The 24,096-nt window shown below is 31.6% G+C and overlaps 1 protein-coding gene across 7 annotated transcripts in view; it reads left to right on the top strand.

Moving 5' to 3' along the window:
- Positions 1-24,096, top strand: part of NFAT5 (nuclear factor of activated T cells 5) — a 136,160-nt gene that overhangs the window by 63,223 nt on the left and 48,841 nt on the right. For 2 of the 7 annotated variants that reach the window (XM_074286097.1, XM_074286098.1), the window contains exons 3-5: positions 13,827-14,385; positions 19,618-19,810; positions 22,321-22,511. In XM_074286097.1, the coding sequence (XP_074142198.1) occupies positions 13,827-14,385; positions 19,618-19,810; positions 22,321-22,511 (943 nt within the window). Of the gene's footprint in view, positions 1-8,267; positions 8,333-13,302; positions 13,365-13,826; positions 14,386-19,617; positions 19,811-22,320; positions 22,512-24,096 lie in introns of those variants that run through there. The other 5 variants (XM_074286103.1, XM_074286100.1, XM_074286101.1 and 2 more) reach the window with 5 other exon arrangements.

Here is a 24,096-nt window from a genome sequence, read left to right as displayed (position 1 = left end):
TCATATATCAACACCTGTAAAACAGATATAGAAAAAGGAACCTTTATTGAGTGGATAAGACTAACTTAGAAACAATCTGGGGCAGCTAGATGGCTTAGTGTCCGTAGAGTCCGTAGAGTGACCCTGGAATCATGAGGATAGGAGTTCACTTATACCATGTGATTCTGGATAGGTCACTTAACTGCTTGCCTTAGTTCCTCATCTTTAAAATGAGCTGAAGAAGGCTCTGGCAAACCATTTCACTATCTTGGTCAAGAAAACCCCAAATAAGATCATGGAGAGTTGAGCATGATTGAAATTTCTCCATTTATCTCCCCCCCCCTCCCAATTTAATGATTTCTTTAAAAGAAATCTTCTATATGACAACATAATTTCTATGAATGTTGGATAGTACATAGAAATAATGATTTTTGTTTTATTACAATCAGCTTTATTGAATAATACATTTGTAAAAGTCAGATACATAGTAACATCTATTGTATAATAAAAGATCCTGGCAGTATCATTTACTTTAAGGGAAAACAGATTGGTAAACTGAGCTTTATCTTATCTTGATTTATAGTTATCCTTTACTTTCCTCAATTCTAATTACCTCACGCTACCAAACTTACCCCTCCCCCCAACAAAAATAACCAAACTAAACTCCCAAACTATTCACCTATATGAAGCATGCATGTATAGGGAGCCAAATGATCAGGGAATAGAAATGAAGTAGACAGATTGGCATTGCAATTTTCTTCTTTTTTTACTGAACTAAAACTGCTTTTTACTTGATGGTTCACTAAAAGGGAGGTTTAGAACATTGTTTGTAATTGCATTGACTCTAGAATCAGAAGACACAGGTTTAAAACCCTCTTCAGTCACTATGCTATGGCCTTGGACAATTTCCCTGGCCTTCTTGGAATAATTTTCTTCTCTGTAAAATGGGACTATTGGTCTAGCTTGCTTCCTACTCTTTCTTTCTAACTCTTGCTATATAATCCTACAATCTCTCCTGGTTCTGTACTTGTTTGGGCTAAAAATCACTTTCAGATATTTCTAGTTAGTTTTCAATTTAGTTAAAATAAAGTTTATCAAGACATCTGTTTTGTTTAAGCTAGTCTCAGACATCATCTGTATGTTAATTATCGTGAGATGAGCATTCTTGAGGGAAGCTTTTGACATACATGAAAAATTTTTTGGCAACTCTTAGGCATAAAAATAATTTGGGAGGGGCAGCTAGGTAGTGCAGTGGATAGAGCATCAGCCCTGAAGTCAGGAGGACCTGAGTTCAAATCTAGTCTCAGACACTTAACACTTCCTAGCTGTGACCCTGGGCAAGTAACTTAATCCCAATTGCCTCTGCCAAAAAAATAAATAAATAAATAAATAAATAAATAAATAAATAAATTTTTGAATAATAATAATAATTATTATTATTATTTTGGAATCAGTAAATATTTTTAAAAGCACCTCTTGTGTGATAAGCACTATGCTAAGTGCTAGGGATATAAAAAGAAGTAAAAGAGGCTGTCCCTGCATTCACAAAGCTCACAGTCTAATGGAATCCAAATGTCTATTAAATAAAGATTCCACAATTAGACTTGGATATCTAAACCCCTGGAGAAGAAAACGGGGTACTTTGTCTCATCTATGTGCTAGTAATAATCTTGTGTCTTCAACTATTTTGAGATTTTAATAAAAAGAACAATTCCATATTATCCTGTACCAGTCTCACAACAACCTTGTGAAGCTAATGCTCTTAATTCCCTATTTTTGTACGTGAGCAAACCTCATAGTGGCTTTCAAGAATCATACAGACAATAAATAGGTGAAGCAAGACTTAAATTTGAGTCTTTCTGACTTCGTCTAGTATTGTATCTTCTGTATCACCTATATGTTCATATTTCATTTATAGATGAACAAATATGAGAACATAATAGCATTTCATAGTAAAGCAGAAGAGTTTGATGATAAAGAATATTTTGAACTGTATGCTCAGTCAATAAGAATTTATTGTATCCCTGTTAAATATCTGGCACTGTTTTACTCACTGAGGATATCATATAAGTTTCTTCAATAAATTCCAGTGGCTCTCTAATAATTTTAAGATCAAATGCATGTTCCTTTTTCATTTAAAATCTTTCAAAACCTGATTCTAAGCTATTTTTCCTGACTTATACATTGTTTCTATAAACATAATCCATACACCATACAAATTGGCAGTCTTGTTGTTTATTAAAATACGTGACATTCTATTTTTATCTCTCATGTTTTTGCACAGACCACTCTTCATATCTTGAAGGTGTTCTGTCCTAACTTTTGCCTCTTAGAATCTCTAGTTTCCTTCAAAATTCAGTTCAAATATCACATCTTCAGTGGTGCTTTTCCTCATCATTTTTCCTGTTCAAATATGACCTTGTATTTATTTTCTTTATACTTGTGTACATAATATATGTGAGAAATAAGTGTAGAATAGGTGATTGTACGATCCATTATTTTCTTTAACTTGAAATAAAATGTCACTGCCAGTATTAGCTATTATAGAAATAAAATGAATAAGAATTGTTTATTTGCCCTTTTAATACCTTGTAGAATTATTCTTCCTGATCAGCTTTACTTTCCCAATTATAGTCTAATAGTATCTCTTCCAAACCTTTTTTTTTTTGGCCTCTTCATGGTTCCCCTCTTCCACTTTCTCAGCCGCCTCATATGTTACAGAAAATATTGAAGCCATTTGTAGTGAACTCCCTCATATCATATCACTTGCATGCTTTTTGCCACTATTTCTTCCTTCATCTACCTTCTATCTGTACAAGTAATCTTCTTCCAACAGATTCTCCCTGTTTTACCTACCCTTTCCCTTTTCTTCAGTCTTTCTTGACTCTTTCCCTGCTGCCTACAAAGATACCCTGTCTGCCCTATCTTTAAAATATCCTCATGTGATCCTTCCATACTTGCTTATTCATCCTATATCTCTTCTTTCCTTTGTGGCCAAATTCCTTGAAAAAGTTGACCATGATAAATGCCTCCATTTTCTCTCTCACTTCATCCTTTAGAGCCCAAAATCTGACCTCATCATCTGTCCTCTGAAACTGTTCTCTCCAAAGCTACCACTGATCTCTTAATTGACAAATTTGGTGGCTTTTTCCTCAGTCTTTGGCACTATCACTCTCTTCTCCTTGATAATTTTGTCTCCTTAGGTTTTCAAAATATCACTTGTGGTTCTCTTCTTACCTGACTGCTCCTTTTTAGTCTTCTTTTCAGCATCGTCATCCAGGTCATACTGTCTAACTGTAAATGACCTTCAGGATTCTGTCCTGGCCCCTCTTCTCTTCTCCCTTTCTATTACTTCACTTGGTGATCTCATTAGCTCCTATGGATTCAGTTACCATCTACTGCTTTTCAAATATTTTGAGCTGGATGTACAGGAGACAGCTTAAACTCAATTATGTCCAGAATTCATCAATTCTCCTCCCTTCAAGACTTCCTGAATACTGCTGAGAGCAACAATGGGATGTTTGACTTGTGAACACACAGAATTCGGTGTAAAAATATATTAGACTTACACATAAACAGGAATAAAGGTGGGGAGGACTGAAGAGGGAGGATAAGACTAGGAAAGGAAAAAAATCACAAGAAAAAAATTGAAGAGAGATGGAGAAAAAAAGAAAGCAACTAGAACCTAAGGTAGTGCTGTAGGTGGCCTCTTAATATGGGCTGTTTGGGAATAACTGAATACATTGGAGCATATAAATGTATTGGAATTATTTCACCATAAGAAATAATGAATCTTAGATTATATAAAGTTGTTTAAATTAAAGTGAGCAGAATCAAGAAAACACTTTATATAAAGACAGAAACATTATAAAGATGTTTGAAAAACTTAACATTGATCAGTAAAATAACCAAGCCCTAGTATTGGGGTTACAAAAATTAAAAAAATGAAACAATCTTTACTCTTGAACTTTCTGTCTGGGACAATAATATGTAGATATGCATGTTTATATGTATATAATCTGTAATGTAGATTTGTATATGTATATGCAAAAAATTAAATATTAGCATAGTTTCTTCTACAAAGGTGCCTAATAACTTTATTTGCTGAAGTTAAAATCATGCTTCACAAATACATTTCTTTACAACTATTATCTGCAATCTCTACAACATTTGATGTGATTAACTACTGTCTCCTCTTGGATGGTCTTTCCTTTCTGGATTTTCATGACACTAATTTCTCTTGATTCTTCTTTGGGGTCACCTTCCATTCAGTCTCCTTGTTGGACCATTGGATCATGCTGCCCATGGGAAGTGGGAAAAGAACTGTTTCTAGAGTTAAAAGAACAAGCTATGTTCAGGTCTTCCTTTGACAATGCTATAGTGTGATGGGTCACTGAACTTCCCTAGGGCTTACTTTTCTACAATGTGGAGAGGAGGTAGAGCAGCTGGCCCTCTGAGATGACATCTGCTATCTCTAGATGAATGAGCCTTTGATATCTAAGGTCTAAGGGTCTGTCTTATCACCTCAAACTCATTACTTCTAAAAAGAGAACTTAGTTCCCCCCCCCCAACTTACTCCCTTCTGGATTTCCCTATTTCTCTCAAAGCCAGGCTCTTAATCTCAGGATCATCTTTGACTTCTAACTTCAGCCTTGACTCTGTATTCACTAGGTCACCTAGCTGTACAGGAAAGAAACTAGCACTAGATAAAAACAATTTAGAGAGTCCTGTGCATAGAGCTGAACTTATCAAACAAGACCATATGGAAAGAGAAGAGAGGAGGGCTAAGGATAGAATCCTGTGGACCAGCTACAGTCAGTGGAGAATACCTGGTTGAAGATCCAGGAAAGAAGACTGAGAAAGAGCCATCTGATAGAAGGGAGGAGAAGCAGGACAGAGGAATGCTTAAAAAAATCAGAGAAGAGTACCTAGTACAAGGATGTGGTGATCAGGATTCAGAGGCTCCCAACAAACCAGTGAAATCTGGAAAGGAACTGATCATTGAGAAGTGGAGAGGGCATTTTTAATTGAATAATGAGCTCTGAACATACAGAGGGTAGGAAGTGGAGGCACCAATTGTAGATGTCTTTCTTAAGCACTTGAGCTATGAAAGGAAGGAGAGATTTAGGATGATAATGAACAGATATAGCCCAATGAAATAAAAGGTTTTTTTCCCCTCAGGATAAAAGGACAGGAATGTATTTCTAAGCATCAGCAATATATTAAATCAATATATAGGGAGAGAATCAAAATAATGGGAGATGGTTGATATATGGAAGTCTTCTTAAGAAGATGGAATAGATCAGGGATATATGTAGAAGACTACTTCTTGTCAAACAAGTGAAGGAGATAATGTGAGGGAAGACACCTGAGTGAATTGAGATGAAAAGGAGAGAAAAGTGAGCTCTAGGTGAATGGCTTTAATTTTTTCATGGAAATATGAGCAAGATTCTCAGCTTTGAAGAGGAAGGAAGGAAATATTGTGGAAGATAAAGGAAAAAAGGGAAGACAAGGTTATCTTACTTTCTTCTCCAGAGTCATTTGTGTCCAGTGGCCAGATATAGATCAGGACGACTAGAGATGGCCCTGGATGAAATGGGAGTCGGAGGCCTTTTTAAGCTAAATTTTTCAACAGATCTCAGTTTGACTGACTCTGTCCTCATTCAAGGATGGAGGGAAGGTAGCAATTGAGGGTAAGAATCTCTTTCATCTAGTTAAAAAAATTAAATAAGTACGTGAATGAATGAATCTGGGAATGGAAGACCTTCAGGGTTTTTAGCCAAAGCTGAAATCTGCTATTTACATTCAAAATGAGTTAATTAGGACCTAAATAATGACAAATGGGGCTTGGCCTAGGATTAGGTTGAGAATCTAGTTGAGTTTATGAATCATAAATTGGTGGACCAAGATGGCATGGTTTTGTGATCTTTCTCCACTTACAACATGAGAATAGGAATAAATTTAGTAATTTTTAAAAATATTTGAGAGTAATCTATGGTTGTGGGGCTTGGAAAGGCATAGTTTGTGTTAGAATAATGGGGCAAGGGACTTCAGGGCAGAGAACAGTATAGAGCTTTAACAAGTTAAACAAGTTCTTGAGATAAGAAAAGGAAGACTAGGTAGCCATGGGGAAGTGGTGATCTGTATGAAAATTAATTTGCAGTTTCTTATATACTAAGTTGGATTTTTAAGAGAAGAAGCTTGAAGATGCTAAGCAGTAAACTAAAAATAGAATCTAGAAAGCGTGTAGTCTGTAAAGTTCTTCTGCCATAGTTTCTTAATAAATTCTATCTTTTCCATTGTATTTTAGGGATGGGTTAAAAAAATTCAAGCATCAGTTACATGCTAGGTGATGTTATAAGAGCTTGACCAATATTATTTCATTTGAGTCCCACTATAACCCTGGGAGATAAGTGCTATTATTATTATTCCTATTTTATAGTTAAAGTGTCTGAGGCTGGATTTGAACATAAAGTTTTCCTGACTCCAGGCCCAGTATCTATTAAGACCACTTAGCTGCTTTATTAATCAGTCAATCAGTTAATTAATCAGAACTGTAAAAAATATTAAGAAAATCTCTCATAGTTTATCAATTGATCTTCCTAAAAAAAGAAAAAAAAGTAAATGGTTTGATTATTAACCCATTTTACTTATGTGAAACAGCTGAATCTTAGGAAGTTCTATGTCCTGCACAAGACTATGTAGCCACATTTGAATTTAAATCATTTGACACAAAGACCAGTGTTGTTTTTCCTATATCACATTGTTTGTAATATTTTATCCACTATTATAGAACCTAAGCCAGATCCAGGAATAAAGTCAGATTAAGTAATTCAGAAGGTTTTTACATGTGCTACTTTTTTTCTTACCTTATCATATTTTTCATGAATAAGAAATTCAAAGAGGTGCCAACATTTGGCAAAAATATTGGCATTGGTGTCTGATAGATATACTTCATTTAAACTGCTTAAATGAATTTGTTAGAACTCTTTGTATTTATTTAGAAATATTTCTGTATTGTTGATAATGAATAGTATTTTCTTTTGAAATACAACCTTTTTAATTGGTTTCTCGATTTCAGTGTCAGTAATAACACTTCTTTTAGATTTCTCTTAATTCAACCTTATTTTTAGGACAATTGTTACTCTAATCTGGCCAGTCTTTTACTCTTTTGAAGGGCAAAAATGGTAGATCTTTATCCTTTTATAGTTGAGTTATTGAAGATTGGTTTATTAGACAGCTGTTAGTCTTTTTTTTTTTAATCTTAGATATTAGGCTAGAATCTTAGTGTTTTATCAGTAGCTAATAATAACCTCTTCCCTTATAGATCATAATCAATTATAATTTAGTGATTATAATTCTGGGTGTTTGGGGAAATTATAATGCCTCAGGTTTCCTCTCTCCCCACTACCACCATGGAGCTTATAACCTAGTTAATATAGTGTGTTAGCTATAAAATATACTGTTTATTCACTTGGTTGCTTCACTTATGATTTGGATAAAGCCTAAGAAGATAATTAAGGATTCAATAAACTTTAAAGTAGAACAGTTTTTTTTTTTTTAAGTCAGTACCTTAAATTCAAGAATAGGAGTGGATGCTAACAACTTTTCATAATAACTATCATGTAAAAATTAGTTTCTTAATGTTGAGTCTCAGATATTTTACAGATAATATGTTTGCTATTTTAACCCCTACAGTAGCTGACTTTTTAGATTGGGTGGAAGGGTAGACATCAATAACTGAAAAAATTTAAAGTGCTTTTTTGATTCCAAGAAAAATATTGTTTGTATTTTAAGACAATTAGGTCATTCATGATCCTATCCATACTTAAGGTGGTTTTAATTTAATTTTGTAATGTCAGCATTGCTGCAAGTCTATTTAGAGAAAAAAAATTCTGGCTTATGGATTAGCTTGCATTTATATCAGTAAACATATGTGTCTGTATTGGTGAATATGAGGTAACTAAAATTTCAGGTAAGAAATTAGCCTCTTAAAGCTATTTGAATATTAATATTGGTAATAGATTAATTTAAAATATATTACTATAAGTTTAAAAATATTGCTTATTTCAGCATGTAAATGTCATAGATGAAAACTGAAACTGTTTTTTAAACATGTATGTAAGTTAAATAATTAGCCCTAGAATCTTTTATTTTTCTTAAAGTAAATTGGATTGCTTATTTTTATATGCTGGGATGCTAGTTGTTTTTTCTATTAATACACTTAACTTGCATTCTAGCTCCGCCATTCAGAGACAGGCATCGTGTGGTGGGTTGTGTGACAGTGTCTGTCAATAGTGAAGACAAATAGTACCAGAGACACTTAACCCATCCAATCTCACCCAGGGTATAGGTCGGTCTCGTTTTCAGACTTCTTCATAAGTCTTTTTTTTCTTTCTTTCTTTCTCTCTTCCTTCCTTCCTACTTTTCTTTCTTTTTTATTTCTAAATAGTGGATTGATACTGATTTGAAACTAAACTTTTTGATAAAGTTTAAAACTTTACATTAATATTATATGAAAAAAAAAATAAACCCAGGTTGGCATGAAGATGTTGGAAAAAAAAAAAACAAAGCAGATTTGCAGCCACTTTGTATGTTCTTGTTCATGTCTCCGTCTTTTGGCAACATGAGTATGGAACCTAGAATTATTTCCTCTGAGTATTTTTTTTTCTTTCTTCTGAAAGTATATCTTTCTAATCCACTGATTTTTATCTGACAAGATGTTTTGTTTTACATTAATGCTGCGAGTGAGGTTAAAACAAAATATGTAATTGTTTAACTGAATAGTATGGATTTGGGGCAAGAAACTGTTTCCAAATTTACCAGTGTTGATTTTTCTGTTTATTTTTCTGATTGCTTTCTGAATAGTTAATGGTTTGCCTTCTTTCCTTCCACTATTGGCTTACCTGGAACACTGGATATAGTTTTAGCTATATGTTATTGAAAAATCTATCAAAAGTGATTTGATTTTTCTTTTAGGGCTTTAAAGAATCTTTGTGGCTCTAAAAGAATTTTCTAAAGAGTTTGATGAATTCCACAAAAATGACAATTTCTTTCATAGTCAGCAGCAATCATTAAAAAGCTCTCTGATAAAATATATTTAGAGATTTGTGCATATAGAGATTTGTGCATATATCTGTTATATGATGGTAGGTTTTGAAAATATTATAGTTATTACTATGGCAGCTAGTATTAATATAGTGTTTTAAGGTTTGCAAAGTACTTGACACAAATATATTAAATCATTTGATCTTCACAACAACTCTGGGAGGTCCATGCTATTATTGTTCCCAGCCTACAGATGAGGAAACTGAAAAACAGAGAATTTAATTTATTTGCTCAAGGTCATAAAGCTAGAGAATGTCAAGAGGCAGAATGCCTTTCTCACTCCACTCATTATGTCACATAACATTTCTTAATATTTAAATAGAATTTATTCCTACCAAAGGAAGATAAAATTTGATTTATATGCAATATGTTACTTAAAATTTTTATATTTGTTGGAGGGGGAACAAATTTAGAACTAAAAGTAAATACAGTAGCCTTTTGGTGCTTCATGTAGATTTTACCCTTCAATTGTTCATATCCTGGCTGTTTTGTATTTTCAGCATGAACCTTAATAATTCAAATAATTCAGAGCAATATCTCAAGCTAACTTTTATAAAAGATAGGACATTTTAATTTAAAGGTAGCATTTAGTTTTTTAGACACAAACATCTATTTGCCAACAGTGGAATTTATTTTACATTAATAGGCCTAGAAATAGAACCCAACAGCAAATAAGTCTTGCCCTCACTTATAATTTTAGAATTAGCTCATCTTAAGATTAGAAATTCCTGTGTATAGACAGTAGGAATTTTTAGTTATTTATACCCTTCGAGGTCACATGAAATGCCATGGGATAAATGATAAACTTATTTTGTGTAAATCACCTTTGGTTCAAAGAAAATGAATCTTCTTGGAGGATGATTACATAAATTCATAAAAGGGACATATCAGTAGGAATTTATTTCTCTCTTTTAGGGATGATGAGGAAATAATAAGACAAAATGTTTAACTTTTAACTTTAATTCTATAATTTGAAAGAAATTAGTTAAAAAATGAAGCTTTTTCTGCTGCTGAGTTTTAAAAAACTGTCCTGAAATGGAAACATTAGTAGTCTCATGATTTAAAGAGAGAAATATTAAAACAAAAAGTTGGCAATTGAAATAGATTTACATATAAAGATATATGAACATATTTAATGGGTAGTCATAAGACATTTCCAAAATAAAGATGAGATATTCATAAGTTTGTTAAAAAAAAAAAAAAAACTAATGAAATCTCATATAAGGAAAATAATAAAAAAAGAATCCCTAATAAACTTCATAAAAATAATGTTCAAATAATCAGCTATGGGAGGGAAAACTATATAAATGGCATCTAAATGCTCTTTAGTTTCTAGAGCTCCAAATGAAATTCTTTACAACTAACTTTTTGGATATGATTATAAGAAAAAAAAATTCTAGATATTTAAAATCTGTTTCATGTATTCCTAGTTGCTGTGAATGTTGGTAATGCATGAGTGAAGTTCAGGAATCTTAATAATTTTCTTACAAATTATTTTTGTTATTATTTTAAGTTTTTAAAAGTAGGCTAGTATAAGGTATATTGCTTTTTCCAATCACAGTACATTTAATGGGCAAAGAGACTTGGTGTAGAAGGTATTCTCTGAAAATACTAAACAACTATTTGGAAATACTAAAATTTTGCTTCCCCCTCCCCTTTCAAGTAATGTAACATAGAATAGTATCTAGATAGTATGTCTAATGCTAAATTACAAAATAAACAAATCTGATGTATCTCCTAAATATGTAAAAGTGATACATTCTGATTTTGATTTAATTCAATATAACAATTATTTGTGTTAATTCAATAATATATATAGTCTAATGACTCCACATATGATATCCTTTACCTCTAACAAAACACAATAGATATCTTTTTGTGAAGTATTATACAAGTGTTCTCTTAACATGAGGGTGGGGATGAGCAAAAATATTATAATTTTAAAGGCAAAAGTATGGATAGGTTTTCATATTATAATGTCTTAATTTTAAAGATGTTTACTGGTGTTGTCTGATAGTGTTGGTATTTCTAGCTTTGTAGTCTGTGCTAATAACTCTTTTATTTAATAAGTATATCCAGGAAGCTACAGGTAAAAACAATTATTGTGTGTTAGGTTTCCAAGCAAGGTACATAGTTAATTTATGTAGGGTATGATGTCACAGTTTGGCATCCCTGTCCTCGAACAGACTTTACATATAAGATTGTTTTATTATTTCATTTTTTCTTACAAAGATTTTTCTGGTATTGTACTTGTCAGAAGAAATTTATGTTCACCATAAAATCTAGGTCACATCTTGAATATTAAATTCTCTAAAGTGATGGACCTTTTTTCCTCACCTTAAACTTCATGGCCTGCTTTTGGGGGCATGCTTGTTTTCTTTTTATGTATGACTTTAGTCTGTCACGGACAGGAATCCCTGAGATTTTCATATTCTGCATTTTCTTGTGCATGGTGTTAGTTTTAATGTAACTGTTAAGAACAAAGGGGGAAAAGCTGCTTTATTGAAATACAAGTCCACAGCATTCATGCTGCATGTTCTGTGTGTTCCACTTGCAAACACTGCATGCTGCATACTTGTATTTCTTTGAGAATGAGAGTGTAGAAGACACAAAAAGAAATAGAATCAATTTTGCCAATAGTTGGAACAGATGGAAGGGAATGTTCAAGGTAACACTTTTTTTCCCCCCTATTATTAATTAATTTAATATTTCTCAAAAGATGAGAGAAGAACTTTGTATTTAAACACAAAGTAGCTGCAAATCAGCTTCTAAACTGTCACTGACATTAGAAAATAGATTTTGTAGTTTTAAAAAATCTTTAAAAGTATTTATTTACTAAGAAAACATTGCATTAATGCATGATGCAAAAAAAGGATAAATTCTTTAAATTGGAATGCAGTTTAAAGTGACTGAATCTTCCGATTTCAGCTACTGCATTTGATGAGGATATAAACTCTGGAAAATGGAACTGGTATCATCTAACTGCTCCAGGTTCTTCAGAACTTACGGTAGCAAAGAAAATCTTCCATGTGGCTGAATGTAGAGCACCTTATTGATGAATGACATATTTATTGTGCTCTTGAAACTTGACAACCACACATTATTTTGGGGGTGTGTAATTTTTGTTTAGTTTCCAAATATTCTAATACATTCTTTGTTATCTTAACAATAGAATATTGGCACTTTGACTTTAATTATAAAAATGTTAATTTTTAGCATACATTTCTTATGGTTCTTTTAAATGTAACAATTTCAAATCCATTTATCCATTCCCCCATTTTAAAAAAAATTAAAATTTATCATTCCAATTTAAAACGTGGCCTGTTTGGATATTGGTAAAGATTCATTTTAGACTTTTTACAACAGTTTCAGTGGCCTAATAAGTCTTGCCTATTCTTTTTTTTCAGGCCATGAACTTTCTATTTTGTTTCTTATAGAAGATACTACAGTACTTCTAAAATTACAGGAATGACTACAACTTCTAATTTACTCTGAAAAATACAGGTTTGCCTCAAAAATTATGCTGTTAAGAACTAAAATGTAAATTTCAATGAGCTGTTCTGCCAAATGCCACAGTTTTTAAAAATCTTTCACTCAGAATATGAATCCTTTTTATCTTTATTACCAAGGCATAATAGATCAGAATAATGGTTTTATAAAAATCCTTTCATAGGAATTGATTCTGCTGCTCTCTAGAGATTTTATCATCTTAATTTTTTTCATTTACAATTATTAAAACTTGATGTTAGTCATGTCAGAAAGAGTTCACTTAATTGAAATAACAACATCCCTTTTTTTAAGGAGAAAGGAAGTGGACAGTAGTATTTAGTGTAATATTTATTGAGTATCTTCTTTGTGCAAGGCACTGTTACTAACTTTATAAGTGAAAAATACCCAGTGATTGAACTTTCACTTTGGTTTTTATTCTCTATTGAAGGGCTGATTAATTTCAGAGATTGTAATTTTAAACTGCCACTTCTAACCTCTGGAGATTGAAGGTAGTACAATTTGCTTATCTTGTAGAATGCCCCGCATGTTCCAAATCAAATCGTTTTCATCCCTATTCTTCTGGTCTGCAATGACTGGTGCCAGTTCCATTTTCCTACAATTCAGTTAATTTTATATATATATTTTTTCCTATTTCTCATTTTATAATTGATATCTGGAATAACCAGCAGCTCTTTTCTCATTTATTTTCTCATATTTTTATTCCAGGATTTGCCTCTGAAGCAGGGAGTGTCTGCATTAAAAATGACCTGTAGTTCTCTGCTTCATAGGTTAGAAACTTATTTTAATATTTTGTGGCTAAGCACAGTCCCACTTTTTCAAATTTATTATAATAAATGATTTAATTGGCATTGAATATGGACTACAAGCATACATTTCACATTGGGGTTTCTTTTTTTATTTTATATGACTTAAATTCTAAAGAATCAGTCCAGCTGAGGCAACAAAATCTTTATTCTTGCTCTGCAGCTTATGTACAACTTTAAAATTAAAGTTAGAGTTAATATATATATTGATTATAAATAAAATAATGCTATTTGGGCATCTTTAAAAATCATTTTATTGCTTAGGCCTTGTATTGCTTGAAGCATTTGTATTCTAAAACTTACCAAATTCCAACTATTCATTTTGGGGAAAAATAATCAGTTCACAAATCACATTTTCAATGGGACTGCTAGCCAGCATAGGTGAAAATATGTATGGTGTATTGACTCTTGAATTGTACACTGCAGATGCTTCTTCAGCTCCTTCCTCTTCCTCCATGGGCGGTGCTTGCAGCTCCTTTACCACCTCTTCCAGCCCTACCATTTATTCTACCTCAGTCACCGACAGCAAGGCTATGCAAGTGGAGAGCTGCTCCTCAGCCGTGGGGGTAAGTAACCGAGGGGTAAGTGAAAAGCAGTTAACCGGTAACACAGTCCAGCAGCATCCGCCAACACCGAAGCGGCACACAGTCCTGTACATCTCGCCGCCACCTGAGGACTTGCTGGATAACAGCCGGATGTCCTGCCAGGATGAGGGCTGTGGACTGGAGTCTGAGCAGAGCTGCAGTATGTGGATAGAGGATTCTCCCTCCAACTTCAGTAACATGAGCACCAGTTCCTACAATGATAACACGGAGGTACCACGAAAATCACGAAAACGAAACCCAAAGCAGAGGCCAGGGGTCAAACGGCGAGATTGTGAAGAATCCAACATGGATATATTTGATGCTGACAGTGCCAAAGCACCTCACTATGTGCTTTCCCAGCTTACCACGGACAGCAAAGGCAACTCAAAAGCAGGAAATGGGTTGGTATTCACATTTTTTAAAGTTCTATCACGATTGTGCAAAACAAAGCTAATAAACCATCCCTTTGACTTTTTGAGGTGTTGAGCTCACATTTATTTATAAAGCTAGAAATGATAATTTTGTAACAGAAAATCATGAGCATTCTCAACTAGAATCACCAAAATTTACTAAAGAAAAATTAACAATAATGGATTCTAACAAATAATGTTACTCCATGATGAATCTAATAGGCATTGGAGACTGCAAAATCATAATCTATTTTGAAATCATTTTCAATTTTAAATGGTTTTATCTTGAGACTGAGAAAAGATTTTTACCATTAGGAATTTACATCTATAGTAATCCTATTTAAAATAATCCCAAAGAAGTTCACAAACAACTAGATTGGAATCTTTGCACATTGATTGTTTCCCATATTGTAATTTGTTCACCTTTTTTTTGCTTGTGTATATGAGGCTCTCAGTACATTGCTGGCAACTTTGTCTTTATCTTCACTTAATGAAGAGAAGGAAAAAGGAGTTGGTAGTTTGTTGAGATGTCCTAATTTGACATATTTTTCAGTTTTTGTTTGATATATACTGATGAACTGATTGACCCAAATATGTTTTAATGTGAATGCTTTTCTGTATCTGATTTTTTTTCCAGAAATAAATCTTTATTCATATTTCTATCTGTGCTTCTGGGTTGCGTGTGTGGAAGGGAATTGGATGAGGGTTGGGAGGGAATACATTTGCATTTTCTTTAATTTCTATCAGTTTGCACTTTTCACTAAATACATCTCAGTAGTTGCATTACAAAATATTCATCCACTATTGCATATGGCAGGGTTTCTTTCTTTCTTTTTGTCTTTTTTTTTTTTTTTAAATAAACATACAGCTTCTTTAGTTCCTCTTATTTTGACACTTGATAGCTAGACATAATTTTTATGTTTTCTTATAATCTAAGAATTAGAAGAGTGAATTTTAAACCACTTCTGTAGTTTAAAGTTGTTTTATATTTTTTCAGATAAAGTTCTTTAGGTGGGCCCTGGTAGCTATTAACAATTTCATATTTAACATGTTATTATAATAAAGTGAGAAACTCCAGTGTTTTACTGCTTGATGACATCATAAGTACCTTTCTTTGGTGAGTTGGAAAGTAGGTCCAGCATAATATTGGAGAACATATTTAGTGTTCTTTAAATTCCCTTTCCCCTACTCTTCCCAAAAGAAAAATGTATCTTTTACACTAAATGTTCTTTGTTCTCATAGTTATTCTTTATACTTCCATTCAGGGAAAAAAGGTTAACTGTGAATAAATTATTAAGTAAACCTACACACACACACATTTTTTTTAAAACTCAGTACATATCTTGATTAAGAGAAAAATTTTTAAAGAGTTACAAATGCTCCTTTCTGGAAAGTTTTCATGAAAAAGAATAGAAAAAATTTCTAGAATATTTCATTTGCAGAATTTGACAAGAAAATAAGCCCTCCAAAAATGTTGTTTGAATTAATGAAGATTACAGAAAAACCTTATAGTAGATAATATACTCTGGTAAATTTATGAGTCTAGATTTCTAAAACTCATGTAAAGCTATTATATTTTCAAAGTAATTTAAATGTAGATTTTTATTATGTAGGTAATTTGAGCTTCAAGAAAGCTTAAAGAAGGTAACAGCTTCTTTCTAAAAATGACTACTGAAGAAGCAGATTGAAAGCAAAGTCAAATTTTCAGATGAGAGATATAGTCAGACTAAAAGTATCATAGATATTGATTGACCTTCCTCTAGATATTTTGCATTTCTTCCTTTGAAGCAGATATATATTTGGCATGAATTGATACCCAAAAGAAAGTACAAAAAGATTTGTCAGATGAAAATCTCCTCCATAATAGTTCATGAAACAAAAGAAGTTTTCTAGCACTTTTTCAGAAGAAAAAACAATTGACACTAACTCATGATTAAAATGTGAACTCTTCAGAATCATATGGAAAAGATGGAATAGTTTTAGGCTTATAAGAAATGAACTTTGAATAGCTTATCACATGCAGTCAGGTTAAGCATTTTAAATTATTTTACAGAACCAATATTAAAATTTTCATGCTATTCTTTAGATGTAAAAAAAAGTAAGGAAGTGTGAGGTAGAACTTAGATTAGTGTAAACAGTAACATTCTGGAATTTTCTTTAATGTAAGATCTTTGAATATTTTATGATAATTTGTGTAATTCTAATAGTTTAGAAATGTATTTGGGGCAGCTAGATGGCACAATGGATAAAGCATTGGCCCTAAAGTCAGGAGGACCTGCGTTCAAATCTGTCCTCAGATACTTAATACTTCCTAACTGTGTGATCCTGAACAAGTCACTTAACTCCATCTGACTCACAAAAAAAAAAAAAAGATTTTGAAAGAAATCTATTATCCAGACAAGTGTTAAACAACAGAGCTGTGTAATGATTTTTTTTAAAATCAGGAATTGTGAAATTCAGTGTATTAAACCAGTAAATAATTTCAGAAAACTATATTTTAAATTTTTTCCAGTTGTTATAATAATATACAGAATATTTATTAGACCCAAATACAAGGACTCATTTAAAAAAGACTTTGCCCTTGAATGTTAGGCAATATTTTTTTTGAGATTAAAGATACTATATGTGGATTAATATACAACAGCTGGTAAAGATTTTGTGAGGCAAGGACATGTATAACATAATATCAAGAGGTTAAAGTTTAAAATATTTAATTAGTCATTTTGGATCACATCATTTTCAAGTTCTGTCAAGTATTCTGTGAATCTCTAACCTCATTTTTTCTTTATTATGAAGTTAACTAGAATTTTGGATATGATGTCATCAAAAGATGATGCCTATTTTGTGTGAGTGATTTTTTTGCCTGTGATGAGAATTTTCCTATGTAATATCATAGAACAAAAGGTTGTGGAAGCAAAGGAGTCAATTCCACTTGAAAATATTTTACACAAAAACATGCCAAGACAGTGAATTTTCCTTTTCAGATTGGCATTTAGAAGTTACCTTGCATACAGTTGCCACATCATCCTTATTAGATATCATTCCTTAAAAGAATTCCAAATTATATGATTTGAAATAATAAAATAATTTTTGAAAAAGTTGCATACTTGGATGTATTTAGAAAGTTTTAAAGATTTAGCTATTTTAACCTAAATCTCCAAATCAGAGTTCCATTGGTATGATCTTTTCAGCTTTTGTCTGTTAATTGAGCAGATGTGCTAAATTAGAGAACATTTTGATATGTAAGAAGAGTAAAATTTATTCTAATAATTAGCCTCTCAAAAACTAATTTATTTAAAGGAAAAACAAAAACATTTCTTTTAAGCTAATTGACATGCAAAAGATTTTTACATGAGGTTTTAATAAAATGATTTGAAAATACCACAATTGAATTTCCTGTGATTATAGAATATCTTGATAGGGATTCTATATATATGTAGTATTCAGGTTGAATAATTTGATTCTTAGCTAGGTTAATGAATATAAGAAGTTTCATATCACAAGTTATTTTTAAATTTTATTTGTTTAGATGTCTTTGAAATGGAGTAATGAGTACAGTATAGTCTCCCATATAGTCTCCTTTATAATAAGTGGAAATTTTGGTCCTGTTTGTTAATAACCACAAGAACCTTTTTTCATTTCTTGCCTTTTCTATCACCTGCTTCAGTTGTGTCTTTTCCCATCCTGCCTCGTCATCCTGCCAGTCCTCTCATAGTTGCTGTGGCTCTATGAGAATATCTCTTTCTCTCTCCATCTTTTTAATATTGCTGGTAAGGAAACTTAGTTCCTTTATTGCTGCTACATGCTTTGATTGCTGCCTATCTTCCCAGCAGGCTGATGGATTGGCTAACTGTCTGGCTAGCCATCAGGGCTCATACCAGCCTCATTAATCCTACCTTTTTATACTCTTTCCTGGAAAAGGGAACAGAGAACTACTTCATTCTGAGGACTACCTGATCCTCTTTCACCTTTTGGATTCAGGTTATCTCCGATTCTTATTCCTTTCTCCTTCTGGTAATTGGGATTAAGCCATAGCTAAAATTCAAACTGAATACTTGGTTTACCACATGGGTCATGGTATAGGCCTAGGTTAGTGATACTAAGGGCAAATAGAATTGTGAATCAATTTAAAGGGTATTATTTCAAGTGATAGACAATTTTTTCCTCTTAAAGATGAGTAATATTTGTAAAGGGCTTTGCAAATCTTAAATCACTATATAAATGCTAACTATTATTATGTGTATGATGTATGGTATATTTTGGATTGAATCAGAATTTGAAGGTAAAGCTGGTTGCCTATCCACCATTTAAAAATTTTGTTTCTGAAAAACTAAAAATGAAGAAAGTGTTCTAAGCTCCAAACCCTCAATTTATAAATAAACTTTTGAAACGCAAGCTGGTGGGTACTCTTTATACTTTAAATCCTAATTGTGGAAACCTGTACTTTGAGAGCTTTAAGGTTCTTCTTTGATTAGAAGTCAACTAAACTGATATCTAAAATGAAACATACACTTGAAGAACACATCTGGGAAAGATTGCCTTAGGTTTATCTTTGAATACAACTGGCAAGTGGATGTAATATTTCTTTGCAAAAAAATTCTGTTAAACATACCAGGAATCACAAAATGGCATTCAGAAGGTTGTGATATAATTATGGATTTTCTTTAAATCTCCCCCCCTCCCCCACCTTTTTATTTTTTGCCAATCTGACAAGGAAACACCAATTCATCTGGATAGTATACGTAGAACATTATATGGAGTATATATATATAAATGTGCATTTTTATAAGCATATGGATAGATATAGATACACATGGTACTATGTTCAAAGTCTACTCAAAAAAAAGGGAAAACTTTTGGTACAGTCTTTGAACTAAAATATACTTGGATTTAAATACTAGGGAGAATGATGCTAAAAGCTATCCCCTTTTCTCACAGTCTTTTATTCCCTCCCTTCCTACCTCTAAACATATATTTTCTCCTCTAACCAACTTTCTGATTTTAAAAATATGATCATATCTGACTTTTGATGAAAATCCTAAAACTTAATATATGGATGTATTTTATATATGGATGTTGCCCTAGATAATTATTTTGTTAGTAAACAGAGCATTTGTTCCTACTTTGACTTGCCCATTTATCCTGTTTTCTTCCTTAATCTTATTTGGCCATCTTGAGTATTCTTTTATAACATTTTTTCAATGTTGTGCTTTTACTTCTCAGAACATTGGAAAATCAGAAAGGAGCTGGAGCAAAGAAGAGTCCTATGTTATGTGGACAGTATCCTGTTAAAAGTGAGGGAAAAGAACTGAAGATAGTGGTTCAACCTGAGACCCAGCACAGAGCTAGGTATCTGACTGAGGGCAGCCGTGGTTCAGTGAAAGATAGAACACAACAAGGTTTCCCTACTGTAAAGGTATTTTATTTGACCATCCACTAAGATTTTACTGCATGTTTAATGATATATTTTGTTACTGGGTTTTAATGGGCAAAAATTCAACTCTTAAATATTAACTAATATTTTTTTATTATTGAATCATACCAACAAAATTCAGTTGAGTATGATCTTCTACTAATATAAGTTGTCACTAATTGCACAACAGAATCTTTATAATAATCTTTCTCATAGTCTTATTAGATTCTTCACTTTAGGAAATTCATTGATAAGTTGACTAGTATCTAGGTGAGAACAATACAAACAATAGAGCTTCTAATCTATGTCATGAGAAACCATTGAAAGAATTAGAGATTTAGTCTGGAGTTAAGAGAAAATTGTGGGAGTGATGGAATAGATATAGTATAAGTTGTTTTTCCAAAACACACAAACTAGTTCAATATTTTTGATCAGAAAAATTGGTTATTAATCAGTTACTGTTGGACTGAATTAACTTTAAAAAATTTACTTAACAAATTAATAGTTACAACAATAAGTTAGTCTTTTTAAGTGATCTTGGGAGTCAATTTTATTTTTTAGTTTCCTATCGATTAATACAATACATAAACTATTTTAATATAAAACTTCAGGGCTTTCAAGCTGCATACAACTTAAAAAAAAGATTTAAAACAAAAGAAAATTCATATGGTTATTTTCTTTATATTCCCCTTTATAGATCTCTCCATAGTTTCTTTTTCTGAGAGAAATGACAGTTGCACAGAAGTGATAGGGAGTTAACATTAATAAATTGATTTTTGTTTCATGAACAAATTATATTTTCCATAACTGATAAATTTCTTCAGAATCTAATTGTAGTTATGTACACTAATAAAAAAATAAAAGAAGTGATGATACTTTTTTGAGAGTCATTCATAAATATTTAAATGCGTATTGTCACAATGGTTAGTCTTATTGGTAGCACACAGAAGTAGGTAAGGAGAAAAGTTCAGTATTTAAATTTGATCTTATTGGATTAAACTTTAACTTGCTTTGTTTGCCCTTTGACTCAATATTTTAAAGACCTACACCATGTTACCAACTCACTCAGTGCAACATGTTGAGTAGTTATTTAAGTAAAATTTATAAGTGACTTCCATATTTTCAGAATCATCTTGGAAAATAATTTTTAAATGGTCAATAAACAACGCTTTTTCTTGATTAAAAACAAATTATTAGAATGCAAGATGGAAGATATGATAAACCTATTGGAAGGAACTTCACTGAATATTAAGTCCATTCATTTCCTGAAAGACTTCCCACTACAACCTGTACAATGTATTGTCATTTATCCTCTGTTTAAAGATTTATAGTAAAGGCAAATTGACTGTTCCCCATGGCAGCCTGTCCTATTTTGGGAATACTCTAATTGTTAAGATGTGTTCCCTCATATCAAATCTAAATTTGCCTATTTTTAACTTCTCCCTGTTGCACATGGGTCTACTACATTCTAGAAATAGAGAAAGTCTAATAGACTCTCCTCTACTTTAGTTGAAGATGACTTATATATAATAATTGCCCATATAATCCCCTTTATAACCTTTCCATATTCTTTTTCTAGTCAAATATTTTCAATTTCTTTAACTCTTCATCATGTGGAATGAATTAGAGATGTTTTAATATTGTTGTTGCTTTCTCTGAACAATCTATCTTGTCAGTATGAATTAATTTGCATTTATTAAGCATTTACTATGCATCAGACATATAGTCTGCAGGATTATTGCATCCTTATTTTAGAAGCTATGCTTCTCATTGTGACTCAAGATTGCATCTGGGATTCCATATCACATTGCTTGCTCATATACATTGAACTCACAATCTATTTAAAATGTTCAGATCTTTTTTTTTTTTAAACAAAGTGCTTTCTAACCATATCTCTAGTGTTACAAACTTAGCAAGCATTTCTATATGCAAAAAATAGAAAAAAGAGGAATGTATATGAAAATACAAATATTTATTACATTACAGCTTTAAAAAAGAATATAACAAACAACACATTGGTTTAAAAGCCATTTTATTCATGTCTCTAAAATTTTCCTGTTCATTCTTCTGCATTGAAAAAGTATTTCATTGCTACTCTTTTCTTTGACACCATTATACCTGGGTAACCTTTCTCTACCATAATAAAAGCTTTCTCTTCTAATAAAATTTAGGCATTCTAAACAAATCTCCACTCATAAATTATACTTCACCAGCTAAAAATCAAAGCATAAATGAAATTTAATTATTTTATTAATGCTAATAAATTTGTTTTATATAGTATTTTTGTACTATATATTAATATAATACATAATAAGATAATATATTAATATCTTATGATTCCAATAGAACTTTGAATATTTTTTTTTAATTTTTTTCTTAATCTGTTAATATTTTTTTGAAAACTGGGTAATTTCATTGTTACCTTGTATCTACATGCTTACTTTTTTATAAAAATTTCATTTTTTAATTTGACTATTGAAATTAACTTTCTGTTTTCTGCTATTTGATTCCAGCTGGAAGGACACAATGAACCTGTAGTGCTACAAGTATTTGTGGGTAATGACTCTGGTCGAGTGAAACCGCATGGGTTTTATCAGGCCTGCAGAGTAACTGGTAGAAATACAACTCCTTGCAAAGAAGTTGATATTGAAGGCACTACAGTTATAGAAGTTGGCCTTGACCCTAGCAACAATATGACACTGGCGTAAGTAATAAGAATCTTTTTCATTCTTGTATTATCATTTGGATAGTTGATAGGAAAAATGTTATTTTTTGGCCTTTTAGAATTTTTGAAATTATCAACCTTTTCTTATGTAGTTTTCTATTGGGTTTTTAAAAAATGAACTTCATTAAAAAAAAAAAAAAAAAAAAAAAAGTACTTCATGCTTGCTAGCTAGATTTTATGCCTGATTTTTATTTTCTAGTTTTCTTTGAAAAGTAATGAATTGCTACTATTAATCTTTTTTAAAATGCTCTTAAAACATATTATTTATTTATTTTCTTATTTAATTTATTATTAAATTATTAATTAAATTATCATTTAATTATTTAATTTCTTTATTTTCTTTTTTAAATTGAGAGTTCCAAATTCTCTCCCGATATGCAAAAGATACCGATTATACATGTGAACTCATACAAAACATATTTCTATATTTTAACCATATTTTCAAAAAAACAAGAAATACAAAATGAAAAAATTATATTTCATTTTGTACTTACATTTCATTTGTTGTTCTGGAGGTAGATAACAGTTTTTCATCATGAGTCCTTTGGAATTATCTTAGCTCAACTGTATTGATTAGAGTAGTCAAGTCTTTCACAGTTAATCACTATTACAACATTGCCATTACTGTGCACAATGATTTCCCAGTTCTTCTCATGTCACTTTACATTAATTTGTATAGGTTTTGCCATGTTTTTCCTGAAACTACCCTCCCATCATTTCCCATAACACAAATAGCACTCCAAAATATTTGAGTCACAATTTCTTCAGCCATTCTCTAACAAATGAATGTCCACTAGATTTTTAATTCTTTGTCACCACAAAAAGAACTGCTATAAATATTTTTGAACATATAGGTCCTTTCCTATTTTCTCTCATCTCTTAGGGTATAGACCTAATAGTGTTATTGCTGTATCAAAGGATATGCTCTTATCAACAGTTCATTAATGTATCCATTTCCCCCCCCCCCCCAATCTCCTCTAGCATTTGTCATTTTTAGTAGGTTTGAAGTGATACCTCTGAATTGTTTTAATTTGCCTTTCTCCAATGAATGGTAACATAGTATGTTTTTCCTTATGACAATTGTTTTCTTCTAAAAACTACCTTTTTTATATCCTCTGACAATATATCATTTGCTCTTATTTTATAAATTTGACTCTGTTCTATATTCAATATATATTTAAGAAATGAGGATTTTTTTGAGAAAAATCTCCTATAAATTTTTAAAAGATTATTTTGTTATCTATAGCACCTTTTTGCAAAATGTACTTTCCCTGATTATTCATTTTAATTAGATCAATTTTTGCTTTTGTTTTGTCTGAGATCATTATTACTTCCCTTGTCTCTCTCTCTTTTTTTAAGTTTATCTGAAGCATATCAAATTCTGCTGCAGCTCTTTATTTTAATTTTGCGTATTTCTGTTTCAAGTCAACAAACATTATTGAATTCTGGTTTCTAATTCATTCTGCTATCTTCTTTCATTTTATGAGTGAGCTCATTCCATTCACATTCACAGTTAAGATTACTAATGATATTTTCCCCTTCATCCCATTTTCATCTTTCTCTC

This window comes from Sminthopsis crassicaudata, chromosome 2 (assembly GCF_048593235.1).
Source record: "Sminthopsis crassicaudata isolate SCR6 chromosome 2, ASM4859323v1, whole genome shotgun sequence".
In the NCBI taxonomy this organism is placed as follows: Eukaryota; Metazoa; Chordata; class Mammalia; order Dasyuromorphia; family Dasyuridae; genus Sminthopsis; species Sminthopsis crassicaudata.
The sequence above is the reverse complement of the archived record's forward strand: the minus strand, read 5'-3'. Positions and strand labels throughout refer to the sequence as shown.